Source organism: Trichogramma pretiosum, unplaced genomic scaffold (assembly GCF_000599845.2).
Source record: "Trichogramma pretiosum strain Unisexual culture from Peru unplaced genomic scaffold, Tpre_2.0 scaffold8, whole genome shotgun sequence".
NCBI lineage: Eukaryota > Metazoa > Arthropoda > Insecta > Hymenoptera > Trichogrammatidae > Trichogramma > Trichogramma pretiosum.
The window spans coordinates 1,712,736-1,724,604 of record NW_019641699.1 but is presented as its reverse complement, the minus strand read 5'-3'; the positions used below and the strand labels follow the sequence as shown (position 1 = coordinate 1,724,604).

At 29.8% G+C, this 11,869-nt stretch overlaps 4 protein-coding genes across 5 annotated transcripts; 1 reads left to right on the top strand and 3 right to left on the bottom strand.

The window, feature by feature from the left end:
- Window positions 1-204: 204 nt before the first annotated feature.
- On the top strand, window positions 205-3,311 carry LOC106653209 (protein NRDE2 homolog). Its single transcript, XM_014372557.2, has one exon. The coding sequence runs from the start codon at window positions 324-326 to the stop codon at window positions 3,144-3,146; it is 2,823 nt and encodes a 940-aa protein (XP_014228043.1). The 5' UTR covers window positions 205-323; the 3' UTR covers window positions 3,147-3,311.
- A 32-nt stretch (window positions 3,312-3,343) lies between these two features.
- LOC106653213 (NADH dehydrogenase [ubiquinone] 1 beta subcomplex subunit 9) lies at window positions 3,344-4,238 on the bottom strand. The gene is made up of 2 exons (XM_014372562.2): window positions 4,005-4,238; window positions 3,344-3,797 (listed from the first exon to the last, which is right to left on the bottom strand). The coding sequence occupies exons 1-2, from the start codon at window positions 4,112-4,114 to the stop codon at window positions 3,476-3,478; spliced, it is 432 nt and encodes a 143-aa protein (XP_014228048.1). The 5' UTR covers window positions 4,115-4,238; the 3' UTR covers window positions 3,344-3,475.
- A 397-nt stretch (window positions 4,239-4,635) lies between these two features.
- LOC106653211 (rab GTPase-binding effector protein 1) lies at window positions 4,636-8,089 on the bottom strand. The gene is made up of 9 exons (XM_014372561.2): window positions 7,695-8,089; window positions 7,129-7,268; window positions 6,952-7,059; window positions 6,427-6,836; window positions 5,838-6,349; window positions 5,382-5,736; window positions 5,199-5,315; window positions 4,938-5,134; window positions 4,636-4,811 (listed from the first exon to the last, which is right to left on the bottom strand). Exons 2-8 carry the CDS (start codon window positions 7,196-7,198, stop codon window positions 4,979-4,981), a joined length of 1,728 nt encoding a protein of 575 aa, XP_014228047.1. The 5' UTR covers window positions 7,199-7,268; window positions 7,695-8,089; the 3' UTR covers window positions 4,636-4,811; window positions 4,938-4,978.
- A 105-nt stretch (window positions 8,090-8,194) lies between these two features.
- On the bottom strand, window positions 8,195-10,591 carry LOC106653210 (xaa-Pro aminopeptidase ApepP). Of its 2 annotated transcripts, none has more exons than XM_014372558.2 (2): window positions 10,361-10,591; window positions 8,195-10,281 (listed from the first exon to the last, which is right to left on the bottom strand). In XM_014372558.2, the coding sequence occupies exon 2, from the start codon at window positions 10,275-10,277 to the stop codon at window positions 8,421-8,423; it is 1,857 nt and encodes a 618-aa protein (XP_014228044.1). In that variant the 5' UTR covers window positions 10,278-10,281; window positions 10,361-10,591; the 3' UTR covers window positions 8,195-8,420. The 2 variants fall into 2 exon arrangements, with proteins under 2 accessions (XP_014228044.1, XP_014228045.1); XM_014372559.2 differs by having other exon boundaries at window positions 10,412-10,591.
- Between the last annotated feature and the right edge of the window lie 1,278 nt (window positions 10,592-11,869).

The following is an 11,869-nucleotide window of genomic DNA, read 5'->3' as shown; positions in this document are numbered from 1 at the left end:
ATTTTTCAGCTCGATTTTTGGAAACGAAATTATTTAACTCGGACTTGGGCTGCCTGGAACTTTCCTATCTTTCGTGCCCTATAGGATGGAAATATACTTTTTAAATGTACTTTTCATTTCGCGCGCTTTGCAAATTACGATGTCAGACAGCAGACTATTTGACATCTTTTGCATCAAAAAGGTTATCCCCCACGAGCGTGATCATAATATTTATCTATGCTCTATAGTAGTCAGTACAGTCCGTAGTCTCTTACAGTATAATAACAAAGCAATAACGTCAAACGTGAAATAACTATTAGTGGTAAACAGCAACCTAATAAAAAATGTCTCTTTTCCCAGCTTATTCTGCGAGTGATGAAAAAAAGCAAGAAATCGTTAACGATAAAATCGAGCCCAATTCATCAGAATGGATAGACAACGATAGTTATCAACAATCACGTGTTAGCGTTTTATCGAAAGTGGCCCTTGAAAATATTTCTTCCCCATCTGAAACAACGGAATATTCCTGTTCGGGTAGTCTTAGTGCGAAAAATTCTGATGAACCAAAACAAACTTCCGCGGAATGCGAACAGCCAAAAATTAATAAAAAAATTAAAAAAAATGAGAAGAAAAAAAGAGAAGTTTTTCTTGAAGATTTGAAAGGTAATAACAATTATCTAACTATAAAGACTCTTGATGTAGATATGAGACCTCTTTACAAGACGAGATTTCTTGGAAGTTGGAATACTCACAGAGAAAAGATCAATCATTATAAGCGCCTGAAATTTAAAAGATATTACAAAAAGAAAATGAACACTATTGAAATGGATATAACTCCCATTAACTTGGACCGAAGAAAAGAATTTGAAGAAAAAATTCGAATAGATGATACAAACATTAAGGTTTGGCTAGATTATGCACATTTTCAAGATGAAATTTCGCGTGTAAGTGAATACAAACTATTACCTTTACATAAAAAACTAAAAATTTTGGATAAAGGTCTGAAAGCAAATCCTACTTCGATTGATTTACTCTTACTCAAATTGCAAACAATGTCAAAGATCAAGCCAGTTGATGAATACTGTCAAGAACTAGAAAGTATGTTAAAAAAAGACATTGATAATATTATTTTATGGAAAGCTTTAATTACTGCTGTGAAAACTTCTGGTGTGCTATGTAAAAAGTCAAAAGTACTTGCTTTATATTCAAAATGTTTTTCAACTATGAAAATAAGCAGTCGAAAAAATATAGAGAGTAATGAGAGAAAAGTATTAGCCCTTCTTTATGATTGTTTAACATTTTTAAGGCAAGCTGGATATTGGGAGCAAACATGGGAAATAATAAAACTTAATTTATGTATGAACTTAGATATAAAAAAGGAATTTTTTAAAAATGACACACTGGAGGAAAAAACTCTTATGGATATGGAAGAGCTTATAATTACTTCTGGACTTCCATTGAATTTATTGTGGCTACGTGTGGAAACACTCAGAGAGAGATGTTTTTGGACAAGTATAAATTTAGATGAAGAAGATGGAAGCTTAATAGTTGATGAAAAAAGACTAGTTTGTTATGAAGAAGTATCTGATTTTATTTATCCAGTGGTTTCACGAAAATCACATTTCCAACTTATCGTTTTATCATTGTTATGTTTGAAAATTCCATTGCTACCAACTCGTCATTGCATGCTGAAAGATTTCTACATAGAAGATTATATTCACAGTGTAGATTCATTAGAATTCATATTGCCCATTATACAACCAGCAGTTTGGGTTGGAGAACAAGATAATCATCCCTGCAATAATTTAATTATGACAGATTTGTTAAGAGGTGAACTAACTTCAGGACCTCAGTTTTTAAAATATCACCCAACAAGAGAATTATATTTAAATTTTATACGATCAGTTTTTCATACTGTAGCTGAAAAATTACCTTCAAAAAAACGAGTAAGCATTTTAGTTTGGTGGTTGAGATTAGAAAGGCTTATAGTTTTTGTAAATAAATGTGATCCTATGAGAGAATCACCAAAAAAAAATGAACTGAAGCCTTTAATAAAAGCTTTTCTGAAGAAAACTGAAAATAGAAATAACTTATATTTTTACAAGGAATATGCTTTAATTGAATTTGAACTCGGCTTCCATGATAATTGTATGAAAATGATGCAAACATTAAGTCAAATGCAGAATATCAATTCATTATCAGAAGATGAAATGAAATCCTTATTTAGTTTTTACAGAACCTATTTTGAGCTTCTATTCAAAATAAATAATTATCAGATGCTTAAGTCAGATTCATTTGCGCAAGTACTTGAAAACTTTAAAAATTTTTGTTCAGTGCAGTTTAAATACAATGCTGATATGTCAATAGAAGAAATGCTATACAATCAAATTTTAAAATTTATCATGGAACCTATCCAAAATAAAGATGAAGAAGAATACTTTTTATCAAGCATTGAATGTGATATTTTCATTTGTTATTCTTATATTATGTTGATCAAAAATAACGAATTTGAAAACTTTAACAATATACTAGAATTATGTAATAGGTGTATAGAACATTATAGTCAGAACTTGAATATGAAAGAGAGATTTCATGAGTGTAAGATAATTTGCATACAACTTTATCAACTTATCAAAAATAAAAAAGATTTTGACGCAATATTATATGAATCAATAAATCAAGCAATAGATCAGTTTCCAGGAAATACTTATTTTCGGTCAGTGAAAATTGTAGTTGATATTTTTGAACCTTGTTGGAAACTAAAATCATTAAATTGTGAAAGTAACACTTTAGATCTTTTAGTAAGAGTACTAGATATGCGAAATCGCATTGTACATCTCAAGAAAGAAGGATTAGAAGATTCTGTTCAGTTGATTACTAATAAAATGTTAGCATTTTATAAAAACTTATCAATGGATGAAGAAACAAGGATCTGTCCATTAATTTGGAAATTGTACATGTTATCAATTCGAGAATATAATTTGGTTACAAAAAAAGGTGAAGAAGTTTATCATTTAAGTGTTATGCAATGCCCATGGATAAAAAGTTTATATTTAAATGCAGCAGAAATAGCACCACAAGTTCTCACAGAAATTCAAGACTTGATAGAAGAGAAAGAATTAAGAATGCACATTTCATCACAAGAACTAAATATTTTACGAGAATAGATTTTAATTTTTGATTAATTATTCAACTCTTTTGATGTAACTTATTACAAGTCTCATTGTCACTATTAGTTAATAAAACATTTTAATTCAAGATTAAAATATTAAGATTGTATTTCCAGGAACTTGAAAGTCTTCAAAGAGTTCTGTTATTAAAATAATTCACACTTATGTTAAATAATTAAGTATACAATAAATCATCCTTTTTTGAATTCAAAATGATAATGAAATCTTGTTTATTAGCATCATTTAAGATAAATATATGTTTGACAATGATAACAATTACAATCAACTAATTTATAATTAATCTAACTATTCAAATCAAATTTATCTCAATGACCAGCCGATGAGGAAGGTTTTCCATATTGCGCAGCGTAAAATTCTTCGTATTCTTTCTTTCTTTTTTCGCGAGTTGCGAAGTACTTAGGATATGCAGCTTTTTCATTTTCATCCCAATAATCGAGTAGCCAATCTGGTGCGGGGTGTTCGCGCTGATAAGCTACACCACCAGGCGATTCAGGGAATTTTTTATAGGAATAATGAAGCTGACTAAAGAGTTCTGCTTCACCTTCTTTCAGCATATCTTTGGCCACCCTGAGATCCCTAACATTCTTATTACCATCAAATTTAGCTCTCATTAGAACTGCCTGATACCTAAAAGTCAAAAATACATATTTTCAACGTTGTGTGATAATTATTAACATTTTGATCTATAATAATAGATAAAAACCGAAACATAACGATTTAGAATTCGTCATGTTATTTACAGCGTTGAATAATAAAATGGATACGTATTTATAATTTTTTATCAGAGATTAATAATAAATTTCCTCGAATATAACTGTTATTACAAAGGCAAACCTGAATTCATCCAAGTGAACAATCGTACTCTCCAAATGACGTATAACTCGTTTATAGAAGTTGCATACTTTTTTTGAATGAGAAACCAGCCCAGTAGGTATTTGAGCCATGGTTCAATAATGGTTTGAAAATTCTCGTGTTAAAAAGTAAACAAAACTAGTTTCAGATGGTTCAGTTCATTATATAAAACAACAAATGATCGAGTACTTCATCTATGTCATGTTTTTGGTCATTCTCATGTATGTAGCAGAATTAAGGTTGCTTCACAATTATAATTGCTGTCAGAGGCCAGTGCACATGAAAGTGAGTCAGCAATTGCCAATAGATGGCATGAATAGTGAATGAGGATTTAAAAAAAAATACCCCAACAAGCACCATGGCAATGAATACACATTAAAATTCTAATAAAAATCGACTGCATTTAATGAAAAAATACAAGTTATACGAGGCTATGTAATTCATCATTGAACACCAATAAACTGCTACTATTGCTACTACTGCAAATATTACTAATCAGTATGTAGGTGTAAAATTTTATCAATAATTAAATTTGTTTTAAATTTTTAATAATACAATATATATATGATACAGTCTCATATTTACAAAATACTTGACAATTTTAATTTGATACCTGAAAGTGTATTAACGTCAAGATAAAATTACAAGTATTTATAGTCACACTTACTTTTCACAAGTGTCTACAACCTTAGTAAGTAAACTGTACATATTTATAAATATTCAAGAAATGTACATTATTTTGTGTAGTACATAAAACTTGAGTTCTAATAATACAGCCAGTTTTGTTACCTGTATATAAATGTTCTAATTAATTGAAAAATATTACAAAAATTTAATTAATAAACCTAGTATGTAAGTGTCATAATTATTTTACTCATCATACAACAAAGCTTCTTGGAAAAATATTGCACTCACTTGAAAGATAAAGACAATTTTAAAATTTGAATTTAATTTTATTAAGGAGGATCGCGACTAAAATAAGGTGCATCCTCTTTCTTAAGTAATGTATGGCAAATATTGCAAACTCTGGATATTCTTTCTTTTGGTCCACTTTTTACTTCATTTTTTAGGCACGACTGACAAAAAATTTGTCCACAATGTCTGCAATGAACCTAAAATTTGAACTATTTAGTCAATGTTGTAACTTTAAAAGAAAATTTTTATGTTGTAACTTACCTTCTCTTTTTTTTTATCAGAAGCAAAAAATAGATGGCATGTTGGACATTCATCAACATCATCTTCATACTGCCACCTGACTTCTTTTTCAGAATCTCTTATTTTTTGTAGTTCGATCTGCAAAAAGAATAGACATTACGTTTCACATGATTTTGGAAATTACATCTAAATTACAATCCACACCTGTAATGATTGAGTCAAACGAACAAAGTCTTTTTGAGTTTCTTCTCCGGTATTCAGTTCTTGCTGTAGATTGATAATTTGTTGCTTTAGTTCTGTTATAGCGAATTCTTTTTTTTCTTTTTCAATGTTATCTTGTTCGACTTGATCACGTAATAATCCAAGTTCATATTGTAAAGATCTGAATTTTCTTTCAGCTTCTTCTCTTGCAACAGTTGCTACAATTAATTCTTCTCGAATTTTCAGAATACTGATGTGTAATTCTTCTACAGTATTAGGCATATTTATATGCTCATACTGATAATGATCAGAATGTTTACTATATTTTCCCAATAAATATTCATTTTGGTGTGTCAATCTAAAGAAAATATTCAAGTTTAATTTAATGTAATGTTTATATCTTGCCTAATATATAAATAACATTTAATAATTTTATTAAAATAAAGAATTCTCACTCACTCATTTAAATGCTTTTGAACAGCTTCTCTGTCTTGGGTCAGCCTCGCTAATTCTTTTGTTACTGCTTCTTTAGTATAAGAATACTGTTTTTTTAAGTCATTTAAAGTTTTTGTAGCAAGTTTAACAGAAGCTGTAAGATTAGCAACTTCAGCTTTATGCTCCTCTTTTTTGTCATTCCATTTTTCTTCCATTCCTTTTCTAAATTCTACTTCTTTCACTAGATCTTGTTTTTGTGCAAACAATACTTGTTCAAACTCTTGAATGCTTTTTTTAAATTCTTTAGCTTCCATCTGCATTCTTTGAAGTTGAGCTTCATAGTTGGCACACATGTCACAAGTATTTTCCCACTGACCAGATTCTTTTGCTTTCATTTGTTTGTTACATTGTTGTTCATCTTTCTCCTTGAATTTCTGTAATTCATCATCAGTAGTTCTTAACTTCTCTTTTAATGCTGTTATTTCTTCTTCTAATGGCACAACTAGAGAACGCAGAGATTCAGCATCTTCATCAGCCTGTAAAAATAGTACTAATAAAATACAAAACAAATGTAATCCATGTAAATTTCAGTTAGTATATTATCATTGCATACGTGTCTTTTATTTCTTGATGCTATATCATCATTATCAGAACCAAGAGAAAGTGAATCTAATTGAGAGGCCACTTTTTTTGCTAAACTCTTAGTCATGGTTGACAAAGATAATCCCTCAGCGCTGGAATTTTGCATGATCTGTAATCTCAAATTATTGTTTTCTTCTTTAAGTTTGCTTATTTTCATTTCCAATTCTTTTCTTGTGGATGAAGAATCTTGAACAGTTGCATTGATAATTTGTTGCAATGAAGCAATTTCGTCCTCTGCTTTACGTTTTTCTAAATCAATGTCATTTTGATTTTTTAAATCAACAATTACAAGTTGACTCTTAGCTTCATCCAGTTCATGTTGCAATTTAGTATTTTCCGTTTGTAGATTAAAATTTTCTTCTGTTTTTCGTTTTAATTCATCTACAATTACAATACAAAATTAAGAAGTTAAAAATAAGTATTACTTGTTTTAACTGAAATATAATTAATTTCAATACATTTTAGTATGTTTATTTTAATTTAATTTTTATTATACCTTCTTTTTGCAAAAATAACTCTTTCATTTTTGCTCTTTGAATATCAAATTCTTTTTGCATGATGTTTTTAATTTCTTCCAGTTTTTGTTGCTCATTGTTTCTTTTGTCTAAAAAATGTAATTTAGTACAACTTCATATTTAGCAAAAGAGAAATCAAATTTCTAATTAGGATATACCTGAATCAGTGGGGATGTTTTGAGATTCTTCTTTGGTATCATTATCATCCAGCTGATTTGTTGACTCCATTGTTCTTTGGCAACTAGTAATACATGTAATAATATATTACAGAAATGGCACTTTGTGTATAATATAAATTCTGCAACAACAAAAAAATACATTGTAAAAAATAAAATTTAAAAATTTGAATACTTTGTAGAATATTGACAGCAAATTCAATTCAAAGTAGTTCAATCATTGCTTTGTTAGAAATTACAGTACGTTAATAGTGAAAAACTTCCGATATTATTCCTCGGCTAAATTAAGTTTTCAAGTTTTAAGCAAGTACCGAAACACCTTATATTCGTAGATTTTGTTAGCATTATGGTTTTAATATACCCTTCAGGTAATTTCATAAATTGCCTAGTTCACCGAGGTGTTGTCACACGACGTCATTGAAGATAATGTAATTATCGATTTGTAATCACTGTATATCCAGTGAAAGAGGAGTTTCGTTATTTTGAAAGTCTGTTAATAATGCATTCTTTGTTAGAATCAAACTGTCTAGTTTACATTGTTTACTTACATTTTTGACTAAATATTTCCTCGTAAAAACTTGAAACAATTGTCGAATAATTAAGAAATGTAGCCAAGTCAGGATACTGTCCTCTGCAAGTCTACATAAAATGAGCGTAAACACATTACGTACACCTTTACGCAAAGAAATATCATAATCGACAGACGTACGAGACTGAACCGAATATCAATATGTATATCTAAGGGTTGGGATAACCTCACTTTTAAATTTAACTATAGTGAAGGTGTATTCTACTTGTAGCGAAAACCGCAAAATGCAAGCTTCAACTTACAAGTGGAGTAAGGGTGCAGCCTTGCAGCACAGCTGAATGCCGATATACGTATTCATTATCAGAGTACGTAAGCTTTATTAGCAACATATAAAGAATATAGATTGTATTCTTCGATACGAAAGCGCTAAAAATATCGCGTAAATTTAGTGCTAGCGGTCAAGACTGAAACTAGTAAGAGTTTATTAAGAACAGGTAAATTGAAAACAATACAAACCCGTCAAAATATAATTTTTTTTTATTAAAATTTTTTTTATTAAAATTAGAAAATATTTGTATGAAATTCATTTTCAGTTCAATCAATTCATCTGCTAAATCAAATTTTTTTTTTCATCACTTATCAGCTTATGAAACTTACATTTTCATGGAACAGTAAGAAAGATTTTAAAAAATTTTTCTTTTCTAACAAATTTTTTTAAATGTTAATCGATATATAATTTTACATATCACTTTCTAATTGGGCTTGTTTCTTTTTTCAACCAATTTAATGCAGTTGAATGTTCTGCTTTCTGCAAATAAGGACTTAAAGTATCGTAACATTTTTTGTGATAATCATCCAAATACTGAATTTCATTATCTGTCAACATCGACATATTAAGCATTTTCCTTTGAATTGGCACCATTGTAACAGTTTCAAAAGTTAAAAACTCCACATTTGACTTGTACTTGGTATCAACATTTACAATCATTTCAACATTTTCTAAACGTATGCCAAAATTTCCATCTTCATAATATCCTGGTTCATTTGATAAAAACATTCCTGGTTTTACTCCTGGGTCTTCAGGATAAGGTCTCCAAGATATCATAACAGGAAATTCGTGAACATTTAAAAATGATCCTACACCATGACCAGTTCCATGCAAATAATTAAGACCCACATCCCACAAATGTTTACGTGCAAAAGAATCCAAACAATTGCCTTTTATGCCTGTGGGAAATTTAGTCATTGATAAACCACTTTGTCCTTTAAAAACTCTAGTAAAGCATTCCTTCTCATAATCTGATGGTTGTCCAAAGTGTAAGGTTCTTGTAACATCGGTTGTTCCTTCCAAAAATTGTGCACCAGCATCACATAAATAAGGTTTTTCTGTGGTTATAGAAATATTTGTTTTTTCTGATGGTTTGTAGTGTATGATAGCAGCATGTTCTCCATAAGAAGAAATAGTAGGAAAACTTGGACCTTGGTAATCTTTTTCTTCTTTTCTAAATTCTTCAAGTTTTTCAGCTGCACTGATTTCTGTTATACTTTTATTCTGGTCATCAGTGTTAAGTTCTTTTTCAAGCCAAGAATAAAATTTAATCAAAGCTACTCCATCTTTTATATGAGCCTGTTTCATACCTTCTATTTCTACTGTATTTTTGACTAGTTTCATCAAGCATGGTGGAGTAACTGCATGGTGTACTGATTTATCAATACATTTGAAATATAAGGCTTCACTTGCATCATTTGCCAACCACACTCTGGTTTTTCTTGAGTCAGAAATTTTGACATTTTTTAAATATTCTCCAATACTTTCATAAGCATGAAGAGTAAAATTGACTTTTTCACCTATCAACTGTTGCCTTGCAGCATTGGTTAACTTTTCTTCGTGTAAAAAGATATGAACCTCATTAGAGTGTAAAATTACATAAGCGAAAAATACAGGATTATAAGATATATCTGTGCCTCTTAAATTTAATAAGTATGCTACTTCATCCAAAGCTGATATAACTAAAACATCAACCTTGTTTTTGTTTAATTCTTCAAAACAATATTTTACTTTATCACCTGCAGTTTTACCAGTAAAAGTTAAGGGATGAGGCACAATATCATTATATCCATCAAGAGGTTTGTCCTTCCATATTTCATCTATTAAATTATGTTCAATTGATTTGAGACTATGTCCTGTATAGGATAAATTATCATTTAGAGTACTCCATGTTTTGTGGCTCATATAATTAGGATCGGCTCCTATTATTGCAGTTGTTGATAAATTTGTGCGCAACCATTCTTCTATTGTTATAGATTTAGATGTACCATCTTTCATGAGAGTCCATAGTTCTGGTGGATCAAATTCCATGACAGCTTGGACAAAATATCTGCCATCTGTCCAAAGTAAAGCTTTTTCTTGTGTAACCACAACAGTTCCTGCAGATCCAGAAAAGCCCGATAGAAATTTGATTCGTTTATCTCTATCTCTTATATATTCTGACTGATGAGCATCATTCATGGTTACAATGTAGGCATCGATTCCTTGGACATCATCAACTTTGACAGTTTTCATCAACTGTCTTAAGTTGGCTAATTTTTTAGCACCTTCCATCTTCCTGAAACCAAATAGTACAAATAATGGTGGTTTGAATTTTTTAACTTGGCAGAAAATGTACTCAATTATATTATATTTACTTGTTGGCAATAATGGACTAGGGTATAAAATATAAAATAAAAATGAAAAACCTGAAGCAACTTCAAAAACGTTAATAACTCTTATCTCATGATAAGGCTTGCGCCGAAATATATAAATTCACTTATTATTTGCAAATGTTTGATAACTGTTATGACTTGCAATTTACAATATCCTCAATACAAGGTGGTAAAAAAGATGCGATTGCAGCACGAATTTTGCAAAAACACCCATTGAAGTACGGTATTTCATCAAACGGTAGCGCCACTATAGCTTATCAAGGAGAACTAATCATTAACCGCGAGTTATAAATTTTTTATAATACACATAAAGTCATGTGATCGTTATCGCCATTGCTGCTTTCGTGGGGGCTAATGACTACTCTATTCAATTATTAGAGCTGACCCTTCTCATATATAAGAAATAACTCTTGGCCATTCTCGTGTTAAAACTTAATTATGAACTTGCTTAATTGCAACCTTAAGGATTATTTTGGTTAATTGATTTGTATGATAATCATGTCTTAGTCATTATGACGACTATGTTAAAAAATCACTAATAAAAAAATTTAAAGAAAAATGAAAAATATATAATTTTTTCAGAAAAAGCTCATGTAATAAAAAACCTAAGTTTAATTTAGACAGAAACAATTAAATCATGTTTATGAACATAAAATTTATGATAAATTTATCACCAATATTAATTATTTGAAATTAGAAAAGATTGCGGTGAAATAACGATATTCACAAAGATTTTGCCTCTGGAATCTCCAACTCGCCGAAAGCGAGAACAAATCGAAGATGTGCTGATAATAAGATAATTAATGTCTGTAAATCATTAAAATAGAATCGCAAGATTTTTTTAAAATAAGGTTTTAAAAAATGTCCGTTTATGACATTAGTTTCAATCAACGCGATTTTTACAAGGATCTAAAGCAGCTTTGTTGAATTTCATTGTTAGATTTTTTTTTTGTCATTATGATTTCATGCACCTGTATTGGGCTTTCTTGCAGTTACGTTAACCCTATAAAATATATCTATTTATGTTTATAAAATTTCAAGTGGGTATCATTTTTTTCTCTGAAAATCCCAACTGTTATTAATATTTATAAAAGCTAGCAGCAAAGGAAATAATAAGAAATGATACTGAATGATACAATACGTATATAAATGACAATAATTCTCATTTTTTTTGTACCAGAATGACTATAGAAAGGTTAATGAGTATTATGATCGAGCACTATAAACTAAAAAAATTTTAAATGAAATAAGAAAAATGGAGATCATAATACTAATTTTCAATTGATAATTATTGTATTTTTAATTGTTGACAGAAGTAATTTTTGAACGGGGGTTAAATGCTCGTTGAGCGAAGGAGAATAATTCTGTGTTTTCACGAGCAAGTATAGATGTAGCAGCGGGCAAGGTTCCACCAATTAAATGAGTTCGGACCTCTCAGTGTAGCAGCAAAGGAAGAGAGGGAGAGAAAGAGAGAGTGGCTGTCGTTCATTA

Bases quoted from the DNA above. Each gene is read 5' to 3' on its own strand.
- LOC106653209 (XM_014372557.2), top strand. From the start codon at position 324: ATGTCTCTTTTCCCAGCTTATTCTGCGAGTGATGAAAAAAAGCAAGAA.
- LOC106653213 (XM_014372562.2), bottom strand. From the start codon at position 4,114: ATGGCTCAAATACCTACTGGGCTGGTTTCTCATTCAAAAAAAGTATGC. The intron at 3,798-4,004 runs GTTTGCCTTTGT...TTTGACTTTTAG, and splicing joins GTTCACTTGGATGAATTCAG to GTATCAGGCAGTTCTAATGA.
- LOC106653211 (XM_014372561.2), bottom strand. From the start codon at position 7,198: ATGGAGTCAACAAATCAGCTGGATGATAATGATACCAAAGAAGAATCT. The intron at 6,837-6,951 runs GTATAATAAAAA...TTGTAATTGTAG, and splicing joins GTTATTTTTGCAAAAAGAAG to ATGAATTAAAACGAAAAACA. The intron at 5,737-5,837 runs GTGAGTGAGAAT...TATTTTCTTTAG, and splicing joins GTTCAAAAGCATTTAAATGA to ATTGACACACCAAAATGAAT.
- LOC106653210 (XM_014372558.2), bottom strand. From the start codon at position 10,277: ATGGAAGGTGCTAAAAAATTAGCCAACTTAAGACAGTTGATGAAAACT.